The sequence below is a fragment of the Centroberyx gerrardi genome, chromosome 24 (genome assembly GCF_048128805.1).
Source record: "Centroberyx gerrardi isolate f3 chromosome 24, fCenGer3.hap1.cur.20231027, whole genome shotgun sequence".
Classification (NCBI taxonomy): domain Eukaryota; kingdom Metazoa; phylum Chordata; class Actinopteri; order Beryciformes; family Berycidae; genus Centroberyx; species Centroberyx gerrardi.
In genome coordinates, this window is record NC_136020.1 from 21,802,487 (window position 1) to 21,829,011 (window position 26,525).

A 26,525-nucleotide genomic window follows, 5' to 3' on the forward strand; every position below is an offset into this window, starting at 1 on the left:
CTGTAACCACTAGACAACCTGCTGCCTCAAATGTGACATTTTGGGTGAAACTGGTGACAATTTGGGTGAAAATTAGTTTTATAATGTAATTAAAAGAAAATGTATTAATTAAATGTATCTACTGGCAAAAGTATGTTACGGATGAGGTTCAAGCCAGCGAAGTCCAGGTCCCTGGTTGTGAAGAGGGGAAAGGAGAGTGACATGTTCAGCTTTTCCCTCGGAGGTAGGACGAAAAGCAAGAGCCTGGGCAAGATTTTCAGGGGACCAGCAGTGAGTTGGAGGCATGGCTGACAGCGGTGGACAAATCAGGGCTGCCCAGAGAAGTTCAAGGCCTGGATTTACCAGCATGGCCTCCTACCTCGACTCCTCTGGCCCCTGCCCGTCTACGAGGTCCCGATGACCACTGTCGAGGGCTTCGAGAGGAAGACCAGCCACTTCCTGCACAGGTGGTTGGGCCTGCCGCGAAGCCTGAGCAGCATCGCCTTGTACGGACACAAGAACAAGCTACGGCTCCCCTTCAGCAGCCTGACAGAAGAGTTCACGGTAACCCGTGAACCCCTGCTGCCAGATTATTAACTCGCACCAGAATTAGAGATCGCATCACTCCAGCTCTTAAATCTCTCCACTGGCTACCCGTATCTTTTAGAATTGATTTTAAGATTCTTTTATTAGTTTTTAAGTGTCTTCATGGTTTGGCCCCTGTATACCTTAGCAATATGATTGTAAGATATGTTCCAACGAGATGCCTCAGATCATCCAATAGTAATGCACTGGTGGTCCCTTCAACCCGGTTGAAGTGTGGGGAATCTGCTTTTAGTCACTATGGTCCCAAACTTTGGAACTCTCTCCCACAAAATCTGAGAACCATTGATACACTCTGCACTTTTAAAAAGAATCTCAAAACATATTCGTTTAATATTGCTTTTAATTAATCACTGTTTTATTGTTCTTCAATTTAGATATCTGCTAATGTTCTGCTTCTATCTCACTGTGTTCTAACTCTGTCTTTTTATTAAGTCTTTTTTGTTACCTGTGTTTGTTTCTCCTCTACTTACTGTAAAGCACTCTGAGCTGCGTTTCATGTCCGAAGGGTGCTATATAAATAAAGCTTATTATTATTATTATTACTGAGTTTTTGCCCGATGGCCCTGGGAGAGGGGCGCTATCACTGGCGTCATGACCAGGTGCTTAGAGCTATAGCTGATGTCATCTGCACAGGGATCTGCCGCAGCAAACATCGCCCAGCAAAGCAGGCCATCACTTTTGTCAAGGCGGGGGAGAATCCACAGCCGCAGCCAAGTCCACCAGGCGGGCTCCTCGTCGCGGCACGGGATTGGCAGCTGAAGGTCGACCTAGGGAGACAGCTCAAGTTCCCCGACACCATCGCAGTGACCACACTCAGGCCAGACGCGGTCCTGATGTCTGAAACAACAAGGCAAGCGGTCCTGCTGGAGCTGACCGTTCCCTGGGAAGACCAGACGGAAGAGGCATACGAAAGGAGGAGGGCCAAGTACGAGGGCCTGGTAGGCGAGCGCCGGAGCCGAGGATGGAGGGCTCGATGTCTGCCCATCGAAGTAGGCAGCAGCGGCTTCGCAAGACGGTCTCTCTGCAGGGCCCTCAAGCTGCTTGGCATCACAGGGCTGCATAGCAGAAAAGCCATCAAGACCACCATAGAGGCCGCAGAGAAGGCATCAAGATGGCTGTGGATCAAAAGAGGAGATCCGTGGACCACACAAGCTACTTGGACACAAGCAGGAGCCTGGAGCCCCCTCTATCTCCGCTTTTAAAAAACACCTTAAAACCCTCCTTTATTCCTTGGCCTTTGAATCAACTTGATATACGACTGTGTTTTTATGCTTGTGCGTCGCCCTGTGTCTCACAAGTGTGTGTATGAATTATTGTGTGTTCTACCTTTGTATTTTTAACTACATTGAATTGCCTCTGTTGCTTTTTATTACTATTATTTATTCTCCTTCTTCAATACTTGTACAGCACTTTGGTCAACCCTGGTTGTTTTAAATGTGCTCTATAAACAAACTTGACTTGACTTGACTTGACTTGACTTGACTTGACTTGACTTGACTTGATCACCCCGGCTGTGTCGCCTGAGTGAGGCTGTATGATCATTGAAAGACCCGAAACACCCGATGACCCCAGATTACATCACTGATGTTGTGTCCAAGTTGCATCACAAGATGTGTGACAGAACTAATTACTATAATAATAATTCTAATAATAATAATAATAATAATAATAATAATAATACATTTTATTTATAAGCACTTTACATGGTACTCAAAGACACTTTACAACAGCTAAGGGAAAAAGAAAATAAATATATAAAATGCATGAAACAATTGATACAAGGTGATGATAATAAATGAAGATGATAAAGTGAGGACATGACTGTGCATGTTAAAACAGTAGAATTGAAAAAACAGTGTTTGGCAGTGGAGAAGCAGTGGGGGTCAGATATTGTAGGCAGTTTTGAAGAGGTGGGTTTTGAGATTATTTTTGAATGTAGGGAGTTTTGGAGGACGGTGGAAGGGATGCCACATAGGACGTTGTTACAGTGATCTAGTCTGGAGGATAATCTGGATAATCATGTCCAAAAATGATTCATGCAACAAGACAATACAAGTTTACCTGTAGTAAGAGGAGGAGCAACGCTGGAAAGACCACAATGTTTAAGCGTCACATTGCTGAAGTGAAACCTGAAAGTAACTCAGAGAGACAGCACTGCTGCAGTCAAGAAAAGTGTCTCTCTTTCTCTCCAAAGAAAAATAAAACTAGGTTCATCAGGCCTTTCTCAACAATACAGCCGAGTCTTAGACGCACACAGGTGAGTACAGCAGATGATATTTACTGTGTTTAAACAGAGAGCAGTGACACATAATTGAGCTGTATCCACATAGGATGTTTCCCTGTGTTCATTATACACTGACACTTGTCAAATTAAGTTTTCGATGAAGTGCAATTTAACAATATATCTCAAAATGACTTTTGCTAATATTCCAATAATCCAACTGTGATATGTTTAAGCAGTATTACACTCGAGGGTGTGTTTTACCGTCATTATTGGCACGACAGTGACGCGGTAAGCGCCTCGGTCCGTAAGCATCACTGAATGAAGCAATAAGCCCCGCGAGGCCGTGGTTTCCAGTGATTTTAGAACAGCTAAGGGGACAACGCCCTTAGCTGTTCTAAAATCACTGGAAACCACGGCCTCGCGGGGCTTATTGCTTTTATAAAACGGTTACTACATATACCTGGCAAGGTTTCATAAAATAAACACACAGCAACAAAAAATGCAATAATTTATTTATAACAAATAATCATTCTTTCGCCAAGCAATGTAGTTCTTCAGCGACATTTAGCGGAATCGTTGCCAAGCAACACACAGACGCAGACACAGACAATTTGTTTGGCGCAGTAATACTGATGTGATGCGGTCATAGGTGTGCGTTTATAGAGTATTTTAAAACTGCTTCGAACGCAGCTCAGCCAATCATAATCAAGGTCCGGAACTATCCGTTTTATAATAAAAGATATAACGTTAATCAAAATGTATTCATATTGTGGGGCAATTCGCTCTCAAAATAAAAAAACTTTTTGCTAGTGTTATCTCCGTTTCCCTTGAACTACATGGGGTCTGACTAATAACTGGAAAACAATCAGTCACGTCAGTAGACTCTTATGTAATGAAAGCTAGGTTACTACTCCAGCAAGTAGGCCGACCCTTAGCAACGACCTAGCAACAGAGACGATTTCTAGTCCCTGTTGAGTCAGCCAGCTAACTTGAGCTAATGCTTTCTAGAGATCGTGGGATTTCCCAAACTGAATAAATACCACACATATAAACACAAAACTGCCTTGCTAGCTCAATCTTGTTGTAACTAAGATATCTGCTGAAAAAAATATTTTTTCCATGGACAGATTTAGCTACTACGTCCGCGAACTTCACATGTATTTTTAAGCTAGTAGCGCCGTGTCACCGACTCACCGGCACAGCTGATGGAGGATGCCAGAGCGTCTAGTAACATCAAGGCTGAACAGAGTTATATTTAAATATATTATATTGTATAAAAATATATGTAGTATAATAGTAATATTTTTAGTGATGAGCACGGCTAGGTGTGCTGTCATGCTGATTTGATCACGTTCTAAATGTCTAGTTGACCAATCAGATTGCTTGGTCGGAACTACCTGTTGTATAATTTATATAAATATTTCACAATTCTGTATAACAATGTTGTTATTTCACACTTTCACTTTAGGTCTCAGTGTCTAGATATGTCCGCTGCCAGCAGTCTCCTATCTGAAGAGCAGTTTCTGTGCTCCATCTGTCTGGATGTGTTCACTGATCCAGTCTCCACACCATGTGGACACAGCTTCTGCAAAAACTGCATCACACAGCACTGGGATGTTAGTGTCCAGTGCCAGTGTCCCATGTGTAAAGAGGTTTTTGACAGAAGACCTCTGCTGCGGGTCAATATTTTCATATCTGAGATGGCTGCTCAGTTCAGAAAGTTAGCTCAGATGAAAGCCAGCAGCTGCCCAGACCAACGATGTGCCAAACCAGGAGAAGTTCCCTGTGACGTCTGCACTGGGACCAAACTGAAGGCCCTGAAGTCCTGCCTGGTGTGTCTGGCCTCCTACTGTGAGACTCACCTGGAGCCTCATCAGAGAATGACGGGCCTGAAAAGACACAAGCTGATCGATCCTGTGGAGAACCTGGAAGGCAGGATGTGTAAGAAGCATGACAGACCGCTGGAGCTGTTCTGCAAGACGGACCAGATGTGTGTTTGTCAGTTCTGCACCGAGTTAGACCACAAGTTACATCAAATTATTCCTCTGATGGAAGGATATGAAGGAAAGAAGGCTGAGCTGGGGAAGATGATCCAGGAGAGACGACTGAAGATTCAGGAGATCAAACTCTCAGTAGAGCTCAGCGAGGAAGATGCAGACAGAGAGATAGCAGACAGTGTGCGGGTCTTCACCGCTCTGATGCAGTCTGTGGAGAGAGGCCAGGCTGAGCTCATTGAGACGATCCAAGAGAAGCAGAAAACAACAGAGAAACAGGCTGAAGGCTTCATCAAAGAGCTGGAACAGGAAATCTCTGAGCTGATGAAGAGAACCGCTGAGGTGGAGCAGCTCTCACGCACTGAAGACCACCTCCACCTCCTCCAAAGCTTCCCATCCCTGAACACTCCTCCACACACCAAGGACTGGACAGAGGTCAGTGTCCATCGCTCATCATATGAGGGGACTGTGAGGAGAGCTGTGGCTCAGCTGGAGAAGACTCTCAGGAAAGAGATGAAAAAACTGTGTGCTGATGTTGAGCTGAAGAGGGTCCAGCAGTATGCAGTGGATGTGACTCTGGATCCTGATACAGCATATGCCGCTCTCATCCTGTCTGATGATGGGAAACAAGTAAAGTGTGGTGATGTATGGAAGAATCTCCCAGACAACCCAGAGAGATTTTCTTATTGTGCCAATGTTTTAGGAAAGCAGAGCTTCTCTTCAGGAAGATTTTACTACGAGGTTCAGGTTAAAGGGAAGACTGCCTGGGGTTTAGGAGTGGCCAGAGGGTCGATCGACAGGAAGGGAGAAATCACAAGGAGTCCTGAGAAAGGCTGCTGGACTGTATGGTTGAGTAATGGAAATGAGTACGAAGCTAATACTGACCCTCCTGTCCTCCTCTCTGTGAAATCGAAGCCTCAGAAGGTGGGGGTGTTTGTGGATTATGAGGAGGGTCTGGTCTCCTTTTATGACGTAGATGCTGCAGCTCTTATCTACTCCTTTACTGGCTGCACCTTCACTGAGAAACTCTACCCATTCTTCAGACCATGTCTTAATGATGGTGGTAAAAACTCCGCCCCTCTGATCATCTCTCCTGTCAATCACACAGATTAGACTAATCATTCGTTTTTCTCAGATAGGATTCATTGATATTAAGATAACACATTTATATATAATCAAGGGAAGTATATATGTTTTCCTATTTTTTTCAGGTAACTTAAGTCATTTTAATGTTGAATAATAGTAATAAAACAACAAAAAAACACTTTAGCTTTCTACTTCTTGGCAAAATGAATGTGTTGTCATAAAAAAAACAATGTGTGTTAAAGTTAAATATAGTAAACGTTTGACTAGAGATTCTGGTTAAAATGGTTAATGCTCTTTTCTCAGTTATATCCTTTTTTTTATGTATCCTATTACAATTTAATACTGCAAATGATTAATTTCCCCACAGGGATCATCAAAGGTTAATCTAATCTATTCTGATCTAATAACTCTACACAGTAATGTCATATCAGAAATCAGAAGCATTTGCTAAAATCACTTAAACATGTCTAGGTGATAAATTAAAAATGTGTTATTATTGTCAGATCATTGTACATATTCTGAGCTTTGTATGTTGACACAATTACTGAAGAGCAGTTTATGAATAAGAAGTAATTCTGTAATTTGTTTCTCACCTTTAAAGATTTTTTTTTGAATGAATAAAAACAAATGGAACACACTTGTATGGTCACATGACTGCTATTTACCAGAATGCTTAAATTATTTAACATTTGACTGATATCAAAGCTTGAAAAATGTTATTGTTCTAAAGGTAATTGGCAGTTAGAGCACAGAAATGAATCTGGTCTATTCCACACTGATGAGACGCCAAATCATAAGATTAGAAACACAATCAGCTGTTCTCAGCCATTGTTGCCATGAGCTGTGGACCTCCAATATGGCCGCCAGAGGGCAGCATCCACCAGCTGAAAGCCCTCTATAGAATATGATATGATGATATGACAGTGAGTTTTAAACTATAATTCAAACGAGAGACATGAATTAAATGTATCTTCTGTCAAAAGTATGTTACTGTAATCATGATCAAAACTGAATCTGGCAACAAAACATTACTAATGTAACTGCAGTAAAAGGCGGAGCGACACTGGAAACAGAGGAGAGTTTCAGCGTCACGTTGCGGAATAGAAAGTGAAAGTAACTCAAAACGACAACATTGCTGCAGTCGAGAAAAGTCTCTCTGTTTCTCTCCAAAGAAAACAGAACTAGAGGTGAGTACAGCAGATAATATTTACTGTGTTTAAACAGAGAGCGATAACACAAACCTGAAAACTTCCCGTTTTTCAGTTTGTACCGGCAAGATTTCAATGAAGCGCAATATAACTTTGTCAAAATGATTTTCGCTATTAGTAGAGAAAAAGAAGTCCAAAAAGAGACTCCACTGGCTTAAAGTGAAAAAGAGGAGAGCTAAGGAGTGTCCAGTAATTTAAAAAGCCTTTATCAGCATGGCTAAACCAACAGGAAGATTAAAAAAGCCAACATGTTTGGAGCAGCATGGTCTTCATCAGGCCGTCAGCTGAACACAGGTGAGACCTTACCTATATAGCCATCGAGACCCAGAGGAAAATACAGGCTGGATCATCTGGTAGAGAGAAACACAGGAAATGTTTGTCAGAAACTAAAAGCACAGCAAAGCAAGATAACAATAAACATAATGGCACAGAGAAATATAGAGAAACACATGAAATACAAAGAACTACAATAGACAATGTTAATGTAACATGTTTCATTCCTTGTATTCTTGTGCTGTCTTTCCTTGTGAATTAATGTATAATGTGTGTGTGTCTGTTTTGCAAGAAAAAAAGAAACACAATAGACAAACTGTCGTCACATACCAACAACCAGAAAGGCACAAAATTGCTCATTGCTATCAGCATTAACAACATTATCATTGGAATAGATAATATCAGCACCATCATTATTACTAATTCTTAATATTTAATAATTGTCAGTGTAATCAATATAATCTCCATATTCATAAATATGAACACAGTCAACTTCATAACAAATCCACCGCACTCATCATTATAGTCGTGATAAAACCCTTAAAGATGGCGTTGGGCTGCAGAGAAGAGGGAATGGGAAGTTGTCAACACAGATTTGATAAACTTAGAGGAATGGCAGAGAAGAAGCTAGAGAAACTGGGCGATATTATTTATGATTACAGGGTAGCATGGTTTGGTATTCATGGGAAAAGGAAGAAAGTAGTTTCAGAACCAGTTAAGTCTAGGCGACAGCAGGAGATTGATAGACTTATCCAAGAAAGGAGGCAGCTTAGGAGGCGATGGAGGAAGGTTAGCGACAGCGAGAAAGAGCATCAGTGTCCTTCAGTCAGCACTAGGGAATCATTTAGCAGCTTTAAGGAGAGCAGAAAATCGTAGGAAAAACAGAAGAAAGAAAGAACAAGCTAGGATAGCATTTTACAAAGATTCATACAAATTTGTTAAGACCCTATTTAATAAAGACAAGAGTGGCAGGAGCCAGAAGACCACTTAGAAAAGGTGATACAGATAGATACAGATAGGGAGAAGAGTAGAGAGTCAGGGCCGCCCCCAGACATCACACCCATTGGGGCAATAAACTATGAAATAGATGTCAGCCCACCAAGTGAAGTGAGGTGCAAAAGGTGGTAAGGCATGCAAGGGCTTCATCAGCCCCAGGCCTAATGGTGTCCCTTACTGAGTATAAAAGCACACCAGATGTATTGAATAACTAATGAACTAATGAAGCTAGCGTGGAAAAAGCAGTTTATTCTTAGATCATGGCATAGAGCAGGAGGGATTCTTATTCCCAAAGAGAAAAACTCTATAGATATAAATCAGTTTCGGCCTATTTGCCTCCTTAATGTTGAAGGGAACATTTTATTTAGTGTGGTGGCACAGAGGCTGTAAAATTACATGGAAAGGAATAGGTTAATTGGCACAACCATGCAAAAAGCCGGAATACCAGGTTTTTTCGGGTGCTTAGAGCATGCAACCATGATTTGGCACCAAATTCAGTCAGCTAAGTAAGAGAAGAGAGATCTTCATGTGGTATCTTTGGACCTTGCTAATGCATTGCAGGCTCTGTACCACATAATCTATTGTGGGAGGCTTTTGATTTCTTTAGGGTCTTTCTTTAGGTAAGAGCATACTTTCAAGATATTCAGATGTGCTTCCCAATAACAGAGCTTCCTACAGCCTGGCAGCAGCTTGAGACTGGAATTATGGCAGGGTGCACCATTTCTCCCCTAGCTTTCACTATGGCAATGGAGGTAATTATTAGGGCATCAAAGTGGGTGGAAGGGGACATGTATGGATGATATGACTACTGTAACGACTACAGCTCCTTGTACAAAAAGGCTGCTGAATAAATTGAATGATAACATAAATTGGTCTAGGATGACCCAACAAGTCAAGGAGCATATTCATTGTTAAGGGGAAGCTAGCAGGGAAAAGGTTTCACATAGATGAGGAAGCTATACCAACAGTTCTAGAGAAGCCTGTCAGAAGGTGGTATGATACAAATCTGAGTGACAGGGAGCAGGTTGAGGAGAAAAGGCAGCAGCTAGTTGGAGGTATTCAGGACATAGAGAGATCAAGGTTACCAGGACCCCCCCCCCCCCCCACCCCGACCCCCAACTGCATTAGCTTTGAGGTCAGTCACAATCTTTCTTTGTCATTAAGGTTCAGAGCATTAGGTCACAAATTATATCCCCTGCACAAGACCTCTCTATCACGTCAGTTAATACTGCAGCCCTAAGCCACTTTGAACCCATTTCTCTTTCCTACTTAATAGAATTTGTTTCTCAGATGAGACTTACTAACTGCTCCAGTGATATTATGCTATCTAGACTCTTCAAACAAGCTCTGGACACTGTAGGCTGTATACTCTCTATTATCAATAATTCTCTGTCCCCTGGCACTAAACATGCAATGGTGCATCCGCTCCTTAAAAAGCCCAACCTTGACCCCGCAGTTCCTAACAATTTTCGTCCCATCTCCAAACTCCCATTCCTCTCTCTGTTAGACCTCACCGCAGCCTTTGACACAGTGGACCATATAATTTTGATTAACCGTCTTCAGCACATGGTCGGTATTAATAGCACAGCTCTAGATTGGTTTTCCTCCTATCTTAAAAACATTTTCAGTAAAGATGGAAAACACATCCCCAACCCAGCGTCTGTGTGAGGGAGGGGCTACAGCTTTCCAATTAAGTAAAATAAGGCGTCGTGCCAGGGAGGAAAAGGCTACGGCATCTGATTGTGCAACAGAAACCGTCACCCCAGCAGGGCCCACACTGAATGTGTCAATCATAGGATCTGGGCTGATGTCCTTATTACAAATATAAGAGAATGTCTCAAAGATGGCAGCCTAAAATGGAGCCAATGCTGGGCATGACCAGAACATATGGTATAGGGTGGCTGTGGCCTGATGACACCGGGAGCACGTTGGATCTACATCTGGATATATTCTGGCAAGCCTGCTCTTAGAGAGATGCAGTCTATGGTATACCTTGAATTGAAGTAAACCAGGTCTGATGCAAATCGAGGTTGGATGTATTCTCTCAATAGCAAGTTGCCAGGCTACATCCAAGAGCTCACAACCAAAGTCTTCCTCCCATAACACTTTGGGGTGGTTAAGGGATGGAGAGGCGATCATTTGAATAACCCCATACAGCCTGCTCACAACTCCCCAATGCTCAGGATTCCAATCCAGGCACTCCTCTATCCAGCCACCAGGTGGGAGCGATGGAAATGAAGGGAAATGTTTTCTAACAAAGGCATGGACCTGTAGATATCTGAAAAAGTGTGAGTGTGGGATATTGAATCCTCTTAATAATTGGTCAAAGGACATGAACAAATGTCCTTAAAAAGATCCTTTACCCGCTTAAGTCCATTCCGGTACCATAGCTTAAATGCAGCGTCTATGAGTGAGGGTGGAAAAAGTGCATTTGCTGTAATTGGGAGAGAGGGCAAGGCCTGTGTTCAAAATGAATTCTGAACTGGGACCATATTCTAAGTGAGCCGTTCAAAATGGGGTTACTTGTCAGGTGTCGTTTACTAAGTGGTAGTGGGGCACACAATACAGAAGGTAAGGACACAGGGTAACAGGAATGTTGCTCCATCTCGGCCCACACTGTTCCACCTCTCTCATAGGATGCAGAGATCCAGTATAATAACTTATGAATGTTGGCTGCCCAGTAGTATTTTAGGAAATTTGGTAGCCCTGAACCTCCCTCCTCTTTCTGTCTCTCTAGATATGCTTTCCTTATCCGAGGTATAGTCTTATTCCAGATAAAGGTAGAAATACACTTATCTAACTCCTTAAAAAAGGACTTTGGGGTGAAAACAGGCACTGTTTGAAATAAAAAATAAAAACCTGGGCATGATTGTCATCTTGACAGAGTTAATTCTACCAGCTAGTGATATAGGAAGCGTTGACCAACGGGTCCTGCTTGGCCTTTTCCAGGGCTGGCTTCAAGTTATGACTGAATAGATCTCTGTATCTACGAGTGACCAACACACCGAGATATGAAAAGGTATCACGAGTTACTTTGAATGGATATGCCTCGAATGACATCTGACGAGCCTGGTCGTTAACTGGAAAGAGTACACTCTTTATAAGGTTGATTTTTGTCACCTGAGATCTTTCCAAAGTTAGTTATAATTTCTAATGCCCTGGGAATTGAGGTGCTAGGGTCAGATAAATAGAGTATGAGGTTGTCCACATACAAGGCTAACTTGTGGGTTTGCCCACCCCTATTTATACCTGCCAGGCCCCCAGCGCCCCTAAGGGCAACCGTGAGTGGCTCGATGGCGAGATCAAACAGAAGGGGGCTCAGTGGACAGCCCTGTCTAGTCCCTCTGTGAAGAGGGAAATATTGAGATATGTCTTATTGGTACGAACTGAGGCCTGGGGTGTAGCATAGAGAACCCTTATCCAGGAACAAAAAGTGGGGCCAAAACCAAACTTCTCTTGTGAAAAGGTACTCATATTCAATTCGATCAAATGCTTTGTGGGAAAATAGAACTTCTGCTGTAGGTGAGACTACCGAAGAGTAAAGAACATTAAATAGCCTCCGTAAATTACCAAAAAGTTGCCGTCCAGTAATAAAGCCGGTCTGATCGGGGTTTATTACTTTATGCATGACCGACTCCAGTCTATTAGCCAGAACATTAGTTATGATTTTTATTAGCAACATGTTTATTTCACAAAAGTCATTTACCACTAGAGCCCCCAGTGTTTTTCCCTTTTTTCGTTTCTTTTTGGGGTTTTTTATGTTTCCTATTGTTCCAATAATCCAACTTTAATATATTTTTAATCTATTATCATTGAAGATTTCTGTATAACAATGTTGTTATTTCACACTTTCACTTTAGGTCTCGGTGTCTAGATATGTCCGCTGCCAGCAGTCTCCTATCTGAAGAGCAGTTTCTGTGCTCCATCTGTCTGGATGTGTTCACTGATCCAGTCTCCATACCATGTGGACACAACTTCTGCAAAAACTGCATCACACAGCACTGGGATATTAGTGTCCAGTGCCAGTGTCCCATGTGTAAAAAGCTTCTCAACAGAAGACCTGAGCTGTATGTCAATACTTTCATATCAGAGATGGCTGCTCAGTTCAGAAAGTCAGCTCAGATGGAAGCCAGCAGCTGCCCAGACCAACGATGTGCCAAACCAGGAGAAGTTCCCTGTGACGTCTGCACTGGGACCAAACTGAAGGCCCTGAAGTCCTGCCTGGTGTGTCTGGCCTCCTACTGTGAGACTCACCTGGAGCCTCATCAGAGAATGACGGGCCTGAAAAGACACAAGCTGATCGATCCTGTGAAGAACCTGGAAGGCAGGATGTGTGAGAAGCATGACAGACCGCTGGAGCTGTTCTGCAAGACGGACCAGATGTGTGTTTGTCAGTTCTGCACCGAGTTAGACCACAAGTCACATCAAATTATTCCTCTGATGGAAGGATATGAAGGAAAGAAGGCTGAGCTGGGGAAGATGATCCAGGAGAGACGACTGAAGATTCAGGAGATCAAACACTCAGTAGAGCTCAGCGAGGAAGATGCAGACAGAGAGATAGCAGACAGTGTGCGGGTCTTCACCGCTCTGATGCAGTCTGTGGAGAGAGGCCAGGCTGAGCTCATTGAGACGATCCAAGAGAAGCAGAAAACAACAGAGAAACAGGCTGAAGGCTTCATCAAAGAGCTGGAACAGGAAATCTCTGAGCTGATGAAGAGAACCGCTGAGGTGGAGCAGCTCTCACACACTGAAGACCACCTCCACCTCCTCCAAAGCTTCCCATCCCTGAACACTCCTCCACACACCAAGGACTGGACAGAGGTCAGTGTCCATCGCTCATCATATGAGGGGACTGTGAGGAGAGCTGTGGCTCAGCTGGAGGAGACTCTCAGGAAAGAGATGGAGAAGCTGTGTGCTGATGTTGAGCTGAAGAGGGTCCAGCAGTATGCAGTGGATGTGACTCTGGATCCTGATACAGCACATCCTGAACTCATCCTGTCTGATGATGGGAAACAAGTAAATCATGGTGATGTAAAGAATCTCCCAGACAACCCAGAGAGATTTTCTGTTTGTCCCCGTGTCTTAGGAAAGCAGAGCTTCTCTTCAGGAAGATTTTACTACGAGATTCAGGTTAAAGGAAAGACTTGGTGGGGTTTAGGAGTGGCCAGAGGGTCGATCAACAGGAAGGGACTAATCACAGCGAGTTCCAAGAATGGCTACTGGTCTGTATGGTTGATGAATGGTAATGAGTACAAAGCTAATACTGACCCTCCTGTCCTCCTCTCTGTGAAATCGAAGCCTCAGAAGGTGGGGGTGTTTGTGGATTATGAGGAGGGTCTGGTCTCCTTTTATGACGTAGATGCTGCAGCTCTTATCTACTCCTTTACTGGCTGCACCTTCACTGAGAAACTCTACCCATTCTTTGGACTTTATTCTCATGATGGTGGTAAAAACTCCACCCCTCTGATCATCATCTCTCCTGTCAATCACACAGAATAGACTAGTCATTAGTTTGTCTCAGGATTCATTTATTTTTAAGATAACACACTTACATATTTAATGGAAGTGGAGAAAAATAAAATTTTGGCGATGGTTCACAGAAGAACGTCTGGACTGGGATGCACATTGAAGCACAGGGATCAAGGAGCTGTTCAACAGTTTATTGTGGAATCATGATGAATACATTGGATGGATGCTTTTGTCTATGTAAAAAATCAAGCAAATTCAAGTAGTCTCTTCAATGCTGACTATTGATAGGGATCTAAACACAATAACACAAATTAAACATTAAACCAAATAATGAAATATTAACTGAATATCACATGGTGGCACTAATCAAAAGTTCAAAATCCTCCTCTTACATTTGGGAAATACACAACACAGTTCGGAGTGAAGCCTGGAGGGAAAGGCATCTCAGGCTACCAGGTGGGAGTTATATAACTTCTTGGGAGTGGCTTCACCTCCCAGGACACCAAGAGAGGTGAAACATGGAGGTGGGAGCGGTGACTGGGGACGATAAGGAGGGTGATGACTTGTGATTTTTAACAGAAGTATATTTCAGTCTGCCAACTCACGTAAACAGATTACTGAGAATGAATGCAAATATATGTACAGAGTTTTGTTTGGCATCTAGGCTCTGATCCTGTCACTCCCTGCGAGTGTACACCTAGCCAAGAGAGCAGGGAGTGACGATAGGGAACTTCCCCCCCGGAGGAGACCATAGAATCAGAGCCTACAGGTGGATGCTGGGGTGGAGGTGGGGATGATGAAATGATGTATGGTTAGCAGCAGCAAAGCTGAGCAGCATAGCAGCAGCATGGGAATGCAAAAGTGTGAGGTGCGGGAAGCTTAAATAGACCGCCTTATTGAGAGGGGGGCGCTTGATAAGAGTTGTATGAGTAGTGTGTGAATCACGTGACGGCAGCGCGACTCGAGTTGTCTGCCTGAACTAGCTTCGCAGGCTTCGCTTCTTATGTTATTATGTTTATCATTATGTATTTTTTGAGGTAACCTAAGTCATTTTAGTCTTGAAGAATTGTAATCAAACAAGAAAAAAACACTTTATAACTTTCTACTTCTGGGCAAAAAAATGTCTTGTCATTACAAAAACAAGGTCTGTAAAAGTTAAATACAGTAAAGGTTTGACTACAGATTCTGGTTAAAATGGTTAATGCTCTTTTATCATTTATATCCTGTTTTTTTTTTGTGTATCATATTACAGTTTACTGCTGCAACAGATTATTTTCCCCACAGGACACATTCAAGTTTAATGTAATCTATTCTAATATAATAACTCTGCACAGTAATGTCATATCAGAAATCAGAAGCATTTGTTATAAACATGTCTAGGTGATCAATTAAAAATGTGTTATTATTGTCAGATCATTGTACATATTCTGAGCTTTGTATATTGACACAATTACTGAAGAGCAGTTTATGAATAAGAAGTAATTCTGCAATTTGTTTGTCACATTTAAAGATTCTTTTTTTTAATGAATAAAAAACAAATGGAACACACTTGTATGGTCACATGACTGCTATTTACCAGAATGCTTTAATTATTTAACATTTGACTGATATCAAAGCTTGAAAAATGTTATTATTCTAAAGGTAATTGGCAGTTAGAGCACAGAAATGAATCTGGTCTATTCCACACTGATGAGACGCCAAATCATAAGATTAGAAACACAATCAGCTGTTGTCAGCCATTGTTGCCGTGAGCTGTGGACCTCCAATATGGCCGCCAGAGGGCAGCATCCACCAGCTGAAAGCCCTCTATAGAATATGATAAGTGATGGTGACAGAAATGTCCTCTGTCAGCAGTCTGCTGTTGAGAGAGCAGTTCCTCTGTTCTTTCTGTCTGGATGGGCTCAACAATTCACACAACTTGTGTAAAACCTGAATCACACACACCGGGAGAGGAGGATCACACTCTGAATGAACGACAAATCAAAGAAGCAACAACACACACACTCACACTGTAATGATGAAGATGTGATGAAGACAGAGTTCAGGTGTGTGCTGCTGTATGAACAGCTGCACAGGAAGACTGACGACAATACAGCAGACTGATGCTGTGATGACAACTGGGAAATTCTCTGTTTGCTTCCCTCCTTCCAGAGAGGTCAGAGGTCAGCTACAGAGCAGCACCTCTGGAGCTGGTAGGGATGCAGTGTCTTGCTCAAGGACACTTCAGCAGGCAGATTAGGGGTGAGCGGATCAATACCAGAGTATCAATACTTGTGACACCAGTCGAGAATCAAAATGAGCGATACTGAGGATGAAGAATTTAGTATTTTACATTTATTGAGGGGTGAAATATAATAACAATATGCTTTTTATGTGTTCACGCTCATGCACATTCGCACACACACACACACACACACACACACACACATACAGAACTGATTCAAATTGTTGGAACTTTTATCTCACACAATGCTATTCTGCACTATTTTTTACAGTACAACAGTGATGTTTAAACACTGCTGAGTTTGACATGTTTTAAACAAAACATTAAAATGATGCTTGCATGTCTTTGGTCATCATGTGGTTTTAATTGACATTATTCATGACAAGTACTTGACTACAATACTGGATCCAAAAGTACTTGGTTTCATGTGGAATTGAAAATAGCAGTATCTCCCATCCCTAGGGCGGATGCTTGTTGTCATGGGGATTGAACCAGAATCCTCTGGTGGAAGGAAGCTCTCTGTAACCACTAGACAACCCTGCTGCCTCAAATGTGACATTTTGGGTGAAACTGGTGACAATTTGGGTGAAAATTAGTTTTATAATGTAATTAAAAGAAAATGTATTAATTAAATGTATCTACTGGCAAAAGTATGTTACGGATGAGGTTCAAGCCAGCGAAGTCCAGGTCCCTGGTTGTGAAGAGGGGAAAGGAGACTGACATGTTCAGCTTTTCCCTCGGAGGTAGGACGAAAAGCAAGAGCCTGGGCAAGATGTTCAGGCGACCAGCAGTGAGTTGGAGGCATGGCTGACAGCGGTGGACAAATCAGGGCTGCCAGAGAAGTTCAAGGCCTGGATTTACCAGCATGGCCTCCTACCTCGACTCCTCTGGCCCCTGCCCGTCTACGAGGTCCCGATGACCACTGTCGAGGGCTTCGAGAGGAAGACCAGCCACTTCCTGCACAGGTGGTTGGGCCTGCCGCGAAGCCTGAGCAGCATCGCCTTGTACGGACACAAGAACAAGCTACGGCTCCCCTTCAGCAGCCTGACAGAAGAGTTCACGGTAACCCGTGAACCCCTGCTGCCAGATTATTAACTCGCACCAGAATTAGAGATCGCATCACTCCAGCTCTTAAATCTCTCCACTGGCTACCCGTATCTTTTAGAATTGATTTTAAGATTCTTTTATTAGTTTTTAAGTGTCTTCATGGTTTGGCCCCTGTATACCTTAGCAATATGATTGTAAGATATGTTCCAACGAGATGCCTCAGATCATCCAATAGTAATGCACTGGTGGTCCCTTCAACCCGGTTGAAGTGTGGGGAATCTGCTTTTAGTCACTATGGTCCCAAACTTTGGAACTCTCTCCCACAAAATCTGAGAACCATTGATACACTCTGCACTTTTAAAAAGAATCTCAAAACATATTCGTTTAATATTGCTTTTAATTAATCACTGTTTTATTGTTCTTCAATTTAGATATCTGCTAATGTTCTGCTTCTATCTCACTGTGTTCTAACTCTGTCTTTTTATTAAGTCTTTTTTGTTACCTGTGTTTGTTTCTCCTCTACTTACTGTAAAGCACTCTGAGCTGCGTTTCATGTACGAAGGGTGCTATATAAATAAAGCTTATTATTATTATTATTACTGAGTTTTTGCCCGATGGCCCTGGGAGAGGGGCGCTATCACTGGCGTCATGACCAGGTGCTTAGAGCTATAGCTGATGTCATCTGCACAGGGATCTGCCGCAGCAAACATCGCCCAGCAAAGCAGGCCATCACTTTTGTCAAGGCGGGGGAGAATCCACAGCCGCAGCCAAGTCCACCAGGCGGGCTCCTCGTCGCGGCACGGGATTGGCAGCTGAAGGTCGACCTAGGGAGACAGCTCAAGTTCCCCGACACCATCGCAGTGACCACACTCAGGCCAGACACGGTCCTGATGTCTGAAACAACAAGGCAAGCGGTCCTGCTGGAGCTGACCGTTCCCTGGGAAGACCAGATGGAAGAGGCATACGAAAGGAGGAGGGCCAAGTACGAGGGCCTGGTAGGCGAGCGCCGGAGTCGAGGATGGAGGGCTCGATGTCTGCCCATCGAAGTAGGCAGCAGCGGCTTCGCAAGACGGTCTCTCTGCAGGGCCCTCAAGCTGCTTGGCATCACAGGGCTGCATAGCAGAAAAGCCATCAAGACCACCATAGAGGCCGCAGAGAAGGCATCAAGATGGCTGTGGATCAAAAGAGGCGATCCGTGGACCACACAAGCTACTTGGACACAAGCAGGAGCCGGGAGCCCCCTCTATCTCCGCTTTTAAAAAACACCTTAAAACCCTCCTTTATTCCTTGGCCTTTGAATCAACTTGATACGACTGTGTTTTTATGCTTGTGCGTCGCACTGTGTCTCACAAGTGTGTGTATGAATTATTGTGTGTTCTACCTTTGTATTTTTAACTACATTGAATTGCCTCTGTTGCTTTTTATTACTATTATTTATTCTCCTTCTTCAATACTTGTACAGCACTTTGGTCAACCCTGGTTGTTTTAAATGTGCTCTATAAACAAACTTGACTTGACTTGACTTGACTTGACTTGACTTGACTTGATCACCCCGGCTGTGTCGCCTGAGTGAGGGTGTATGATCATTGAAAGACCCGAAACACCCGATGACCCCAGATTACATCACTGATGATGTGTCCAAGTTGCATCACAAGATGTGTGACAGAACTAATTACTATAATAATAATTCTAATAATAATAATAATAATAATAATAATAATACATTTTATTTATAAGCACTTTACATGGTACTCAAAGACACTTTACAACAGCTAAGGGAAAAAGAAAATAAATATATAAAATGCATGAAACAATTGATACAAGGTGATGATAATAAATGAAGATGATAAAGTGAGGACATGACTGTGCATATTAAAACAGAATTGAAAAAACAGTGTTTGGCAGTGGAGAAGCAGTGGGGGTCAGATATTGTAGGCAGTTTTGAAGAGGTGGGTTTTGAGATTATTTTTGAATGTAGGGAGTTTTGGAGGACGGTGGAAGGGATGCCATATAGGACGTTGTTACAGTGATCTAGTCTGGAGGATAATCTGGATAATCATGTCCAAAAATGATTCATGCAACAAGACAATACAAGTTTACCTGTAGTAAGAGGAGGAGCAACGCTGGAAAGACCACAATGTTTAAGCGTCACATTGCTGAAGTGAAACCTGAAAGTAACTCAGAGAGACAGCACTGCTGCAGTCGAGAAAAGTGTCTCTCTTTCTCTCCAAAGAAAAATAAAACTAGGTTCATCAGGCCTTTCTCAACAATACAGCCGAGTCTTAGACGCACACAGGTGAGTACAGCAGATGATATTTACTGTGTTTAAACAGAGAGCAGTGACACATAATTGAGCTGTATCCACATAGGATGTTTCCCTGTGTTCATTATACACTGACACTTGTCAAATTAAGTTTTCGATGAAGTGCTATTTAACTATATACCTCAAAATGACTTTTGCTAATATTCCAATAATCCAACTGTGATATGTTTAAACAGTATTACACTCGAGGGTGTGCTTTACCGTCATTATTGGCACGACAGTGACGCGGTAAGCGCCTCGGTCCGTAAGCATCACTGAATGAAGCAATAAGCCCCGCGAGGCCGTGGTTTCCAGTGATTTTAGAACAGCTAAGGGGACAACGCCCTTAGCTGTTCTAAAATCACTGGAAACCACGGCCTCGCGGGGCTTATTGCTTTTATAAAACGGTTACTACATATACCTGGCAAGGTTTCATAAAATAAACACACAGCAACAAAAAATGCAATAATTTATTTATAACAAATAATCATTCTTTCGCCAAGCAATGTAGTTCTTCAGCGACATTTAGCGGAATCGTTGCCAAGCAACACACAGACGCAGACACAGACAATTTGTTTGGCGCAGTAATACTGATGTGATGCGGTCATAGGTGTGTGTTTATAGAGTATTTTAAAACTGCTTCGAACGCAGCTCAGCCAATCATAATCAAGGTCCGGAACTATCCGTTTTATAATAAAAGATATAACGTTAATCAAAATGTATTCATATTGTGGGGCAATTCGCTCTCAAAATAAAAAACTTTTTGCTAGTGATATCTCCGTTTCCCTGGAACTACATGGGGTCTGACTAATAACTGGAAAACAATCAGTCACGTCAGTAGACTCCTATGTAATGAAACCTAGGTTACTACTCCAGCAAGTAGGCCGACCCTTAGTAACGACCTAGCAACAGAGACGATTTCTAGTCCCTGTTGAGTGAGTCAGCCAACTTGAGCTAATGCTTTCTAGAGATCGTGGGATTTCCCAAACTGAATAAATACCACACATATAAACACAAAACTGCCTTGCTAGCTCAATCTTGTTGTAACTAAGATATCTGCTGAAAAAAATAATTTTTCCATCGACAGATTTAGCTACTACGTCCGCGAACTTCACATGTATTTTTAAGCTAGTAGCGCCGTGTCACCGACTCACCGGCACAGCTGATGGAGGATGCCAGAGCGTCTAGTAACATCAAGGCTGAACAGAGTTATATTTAAATATATTATATTGTATAAAAATATATGTAGTATAATAGTAATATTTTGAGTGATGAGCACGGCTAGGTGTGCTGTCATGCTGATTTGATCACGTTCTAAATGTCTAGTTGACCAATCAGATTGCTTGGTCGGAACTACCTGTTGTATAATTTATATAAATATTTCACAATTCTGTATAACAATGTTGTTATTTCACACTTTCACTTTAGGTCTCAGTGTCTAGATATGTCCGCTGCCAGCTGTCTCCTATCTGAAGAGCAGTTTCTGTGCTCCATCTGTCTGGATGTGTTCACTGATCCAGTCTCCATACCATGTGGACACAGCTTCTGCAAAAACTGCATCACACAGCACTGGGATATTAGTGTCCAGTGCCAGTGTCTCATGTGTAAAGAGGTTTTCAACACAAGACCTGAGCTGCATGTCAGTAGTTTATTATCTGAGATAGCTGCTCAGTTCAGAAAGTCAGCTCAGATGAAAGCCAGCAGCTGCCCAGACCAGCGATGTGCCAAACCAGGAGAAGTTCCCTGTGACGTCTGCACTGGGACCAAACTGAAGGCCCTGAAGTCCTGCCTGGTGTGTCTGGCCTCCTACTGTGAGACTCACCTGGAGCCTCATCAGAGAATGACGGGCCTGAAAAGACACAAGCTGATCGATCCTGTGGAGAACCTGGAAGGCAGGATGTGTAAGAAGCATGACAGACCGCTGGAGCTGTTCTGCAAGACGGACCAGATGTGTGTTTGTCAGTTCTGCACTGAGTCAGACCACAAGTCACATCACTTTGTCTCTCTGAAGGAAGGATATGAAGGAAAGAAGGCTGAGCTGGGGAAGAAGATCCAGGAGAGACGACTGAAGATTCAGGAGATCAAACACTCAGTAGAGCTCAGCGAGGAAGATGCAGACAGAGAGATAGCAGACAGTGTGCGGGTCTTCACCGCTCTGATGCAGTCTGTGGAGAGAGGCCAGGCTGAGCTCATTGAGACGATCCAAGAGAAGCAGAAAACAACAGAGAAACAGGCTGAAGGCTTCATCAAAGAGCTGGAACAGGAAATCTCTGAGCTGATGAAGAGAACCGCTGAGGTGGAGCAGCTCTCACGCACTGAAGACCACCTCCACCTCCTCCAAAGCTTCCCATCCCTGAACACTCCTCCACACACCAAGGACTGGACAGAGGTCAGTGTCCATCGCTCATCATATGAGGGGACTGTGAGGAGAGCTGTGGCTCAGCTGGAGGAGACTCTCAGGAAAGAGATGGAGAAGCTGCTTGATGTTGAGCTGAAGAGGGTCCAGCAGTATGCAGTGGATGTGACTCTGGATCCTGATACAGCACATCCCCATCTCATCCTGTCTGATGATGGGAAACAAGTAAAAGATGGTGATGTAAGGAAGAATCTCCCAGACAACCCAGAGAGATTCTCTCTTTATGTCAATGTCTTAGGAAAGAGCTTCTCTTCAGGAAGATTTTACTATGAGGTTCAGGTTAAAGGGAAGACTGAGTGGGGTTTAGGAGTGGCCAGAGGGTCGATCGACAGGAAGGGACTAATGAGTCCGAGTCCTGATAATGGCTACTTGACTGTATGGTTGAGTAATGGAAATGAGTACAAAGCTCCTGCTGACCCTCCTGTCCTCCTCTCTGTGAAATCGAAGCCTCAGAAGGTGGGGGTGTTTGTGGATTATGAGGAGGGTCTGGTCTCCTTTTATGACGTAGATGCTGCAGCTCTTATCTACTCCTTTACTGGCTGCAGCTTCACTGAGAAACTCTACCCATTCTTCAGACCCTGTGTTAATTATGATGGTGAAAACTCCGCCCCTCTGATCATCTCTCCTGTCAATCACACAGATTAGACTAATCATTACTTTTTCTCAGATAGGATTCATTGATATTAAGATAACACATTTATATATAATCAAGGGAAGTATATATGTTTTCCTATTTTTTTCAGGTAACTTAAGTCATTTTAATGTTGAATAATAGTAATAAAACAACAAAAAAACACTTTAGCTTTCTACTTCTTGGCAAAATGAATGTGTTGTCATAAAAAAACAATGTGTGTTAAAGTTAAATATAGTAAACGTTTGACTACAGATTCTGGTTAAAATGGTTAATGCTCTTTTCTCAGTTATATCCTTTTTTTATGTATCCTATTACAATTTAATACTGCAAATGATTAATTTCCCCACAGGGATCATTAAAGTTTAATCTAATCTATTCTGATCTAATAACTCTACACAGTAATGTCATATCAGAAATCAGAAGTATTTGCTAAAATCACTTAAACATGTCTAGGTGATAAATTAAAAATGTGTTATTATTGTCAGATCATTGTACATATTCTGAGCTTTGTATGTTGACAATTACTGAAGAGCAGTTTATGAATAATAAGTAATTCTGCAGTTTGTTTCTCACATTTAAAGATTTTTGTTTTTGAATGAATAAAAATAAATGGATTTAAATGGACCAGAATGCTTAAATTATTTAACATTTGACTGATATCAAGGCTTGAAAAATGTTATTGTTCTAAAGGTAATTGGCAGTTAGAGCACAGAAATGAATCTGGTCTATTCCACACTGATGAGACGCCAAATCATAAGATTAGAAACACAATCAGCTGTTGTCAGCCATTGTTGCCGTGAGCTGTGGACCTCCAATATGGCCGCCAGAGGGCAGCATCCACCAGCTGAAAGCCCTCTATCTTTGCCTTCCTCCTTCCAGAGAGGTCAGAGGTCAGCTACAGAGCAGCACCTCTGGAGCTGGTAGGGATGCAGTGTCTTGCTCAAGGACACTTCAGCAGGCAGATTAGGGGTGAGCGGATCAATACCAGAGTATCAATACTTGTGACACCAGTCGAGAATCAAAATGAGCGATACTGAGGATGAAGAATTTAGTATTTTTCATTATATTTATTGAGGGGTGAAATATGATAATATGCTTTTTTATGCGCTCACGCTCGTGCACATTCACACACACACACACACACATACAGAACTGATTCAAATTGTTGGAACTTTTATCTCACACAATGCTATTCTGCACTATTTTTACAGTACAACAGTGATGTTTAAACACTGTTGAGTTTGACATGTTTTAAACAAAACATTAAAATGATGCTTGCATGTCTTTGGTCATCATGTGGTTTTAATTGACATTATTCATGACAAGTACTTGGTATCATAATTGATACCACCGGATCCAACTACAATACTGGATCCAAAAGTACTTGGTTTCATGTGGAATTGAAAATAGCAGTATCTCCCATCCCTAGGGCGGATGCTTGTTGCCATGGGGATTGAACCAGAATCCTCTGGTGGAAGGAAGCTCTCTGTAACCACTAGACAACCTGCTGCCTCACATGGGACAATTTGAGTGAAACTGGGTGACAATTTGGGTGAAAATTAGTTTTATAATGTAATTAAAACAAAATGTATTAATTAAATGTATCTAGTGGCAAAAGTATGTTACGGATGAGCTTCAAGCCAGCGAAGTCCAGGTCCCTGGTTGTGAAGAGGGGAAAGGAGACTGACATGTTCAGCTTTTCCCTCGGAGGTATCCAGATCCCGTCAGTCACCGAAAAGCCCGTCAAGAGCCTGGGCAACATTTTCGATTGCACCCTGAAGGACACTGCAGCACTCAGGCGACCAGCAGTGAGTTGGAGGCATGGCTGACAGCGGTGGACAAATCAGGGCTGCCAGAGAAGTTCAAGGCCTGGATTTACCAGCATGGCCTCCTACCTCGACTCCTCTGGCCCCTGCCCGTCTACGAGGTCCCGATGACCACTGTCGAGGGCTTCGAGAGGAAGACCAGCCACTTTCTGCACAGGTGGTTGGGCCTGCCGCGAAGCCTGAGCAGCATCGCCTTGTACGGACACAAGAACAAGCTACGGCTCCCCTTCAGCAGCCTGACAGAAGAGTTCACGGTAACCCGTGCAAGAGAGATGCTGCTGGACAGAGACTCCACTGACGCCATAAGTCTCCTCGGCTGGCATTGTGGTGAGGACTGGGAGGAAGCGGAAGGCCCAGGCGGCGGTGGATCAGGCCGGGTAACGGCTGCGCCACAGCGTGCCGGTGGGATCTGCGGCGTCTGGACGGGCGGGGCTTGGCAGCATCCCGAGACCTCGCTACGATAAAGCACAAGGGAAAGAGAGACGCCAGCTGGTCCAGGAGGAGGTGCGAGCAGGAGTGGAAAAAGTACAGTATTATGGTGGGGATGCAGCAGCAGGGCGTGTGGATCAGATGGGAGCAAGCGATGGACTGAACCATCTCTCGGTCAGAGCTCTGGAAGGCTGAACCACTCCGGATTAAGTTCTTGATCGAATCGGACTACAACATGCTCCCCAGCCCAGCAGCATGCCCACTGTGAGAAGAGGATCCCTGGAGCATATACTTGGAAATGATGCACTTCATTTATTGGAAATGAAGTGCGGAGAAATGACTTGCTGGTATATCTAGATTCCTCATCCATGAAGGCAAAAAACCATGTAAAGAATCTTGGAGTAATTCTTGATGGTGACCTCAGCTTAAAAAAACCACATCAGCAATGTCTGTAAAACAGCTTTCTATCACTTACGTAATATCTCCCGTATCTTTTAGAATTGATTTTAAGATTCTTTTATGAGTTTTTAAGTGTCTTCATGGTTTGGCCCCTGTATACCTTAGCAATATGATTGTAAGATATGTTCCAACGAGATGCCTCAGATCATCCAATAGTAATGCACTGGTGGTCCCTTCAACCCGGTTGAAGTGTGGGGAATCTGCTTTTAGTCACTATGGTCCCAAACTTTGGAACTCTCTCCCACAAAATCTGAGAACCATTGATACACTCTGCACTTTTAAAAAGAATCTCAAAACATATTCGTTTAATATTGCTTTTAATTAATCGCTGTTTTATTGTTCTTCAATTTAGATATCTGCTAATGTTCTGCTTCTATCTCACTGTGTTCTAACTCTGTCTTTTTATTAAGTCTTTTTTGTTACCTGTATTTGTTTCTCCTCTACTTACTGTAAAGCACTCTGAGCTGCGTTTCATGTACGAAGGGTGCTATATAAATAAAGCTTATTATTATTATTATTACTGAGTTTTTGCCCGATGGCCCTGGGAGAGGGGCGCTATCACTGGCGTCATGACCAGGTGCTTAGAGCTATAGCTGATGTCATCTGCACAGGGATCTGCCGCAGCAAACATCGCCCAGCAAAGCAGGCCATCACTTTTGTCAAGGCGGGGGAGAATCCACAGCCGCAGCCAAGTCCACCAGGCGGGCTCCTCGTCGCGGCACGGGATTGGCAGCTGAAGGTCGACCTAGGGAGACAGCTCAAGTTCCCCGACACCATCGCAGTGACCACACTCAGGCCAGACGCGGTCCTGATGTCTGAAACAACAAGGCAAGCGGTCCTGCTGGAGCTGACCGTTCCCTGGGAAGACCAGACGGAAGAGGCATACGAAAGGAGGAGGGCCAAGTACGAGGGCCTGGCAGGCGAGCGCCAGAGCCGAGGATGGAGGGCTCGATGTCTGCCCATCGAAGTAGGCAGCAGCGGCTTCGCAAGACGGTCTCTCTGCAGGGCCCTCAAGCTGCTTGGCATCACAGGGCTGCATAGCAGAAAAGCCATCAAGACCACCATAGAGGCCGCAGAGAAGGCATCAAGATGGCTGTGGATCAAAAGAGGCGATCCGTGGACCACACAAGCTACTTGGACACAAGCAGGAGCCTGGAGCCCCCTCTATCTCCGCTTTTAAAAAACACCTTAAAACCCTCCTTTATTCCTTGGCCTTTGAATCAACTTGATACGACTGTGTTTTTATGCTTGTGCGTCGCCCTGTGTCTCACAAGTGTGTGTATGAATTATTGTGTGTTCTACCTTTGTATTTTTAACTACATTGAATTGCCTCTGTTGCTTTTTATTACTATT

General features: G+C 43.3%; 4 protein-coding genes and 1 pseudogene across 4 annotated transcripts in view; all 5 read left to right on the forward strand.

Annotated features, from left to right (window-relative positions):
• LOC144538098 (E3 ubiquitin-protein ligase TRIM39-like) overlaps positions 1–26,525 on the forward strand; it is a 109,200-nt gene that overhangs the window by 63,626 nt on the left and 19,049 nt on the right. The window lies entirely within an intron of this gene.
• On the forward strand, positions 4,291–5,916 carry LOC144537849 (E3 ubiquitin-protein ligase TRIM21-like). Its single transcript, XM_071904104.2, has one exon. The coding sequence runs from the start codon at positions 4,294–4,296 to the stop codon at positions 5,914–5,916; it is 1,623 nt and encodes a 540-aa protein (XP_071760205.2). The 5' UTR covers positions 4,291–4,293.
• On the forward strand, positions 12,243–13,865 carry LOC144537845 (zinc-binding protein A33-like). Its single transcript, XM_071925504.2, has 2 exons — positions 12,243–12,900; positions 13,024–13,865. Exons 1-2 carry the CDS (start codon positions 12,243–12,245, stop codon positions 13,863–13,865), a joined length of 1,500 nt encoding a protein of 499 aa, XP_071781605.2.
• Positions 14,354–26,352, forward strand: LOC144538079 (uncharacterized; annotated as a pseudogene).
• Positions 20,853–22,912, forward strand: LOC144538138 (E3 ubiquitin-protein ligase TRIM21-like). Its single transcript, XM_078282226.1, has 2 exons — positions 20,853–21,545; positions 21,597–22,912. The coding sequence occupies exons 1-2, from the start codon at positions 20,853–20,855 to the stop codon at positions 22,467–22,469; spliced, it is 1,566 nt and encodes a 521-aa protein (XP_078138352.1). The 3' UTR covers positions 22,470–22,912.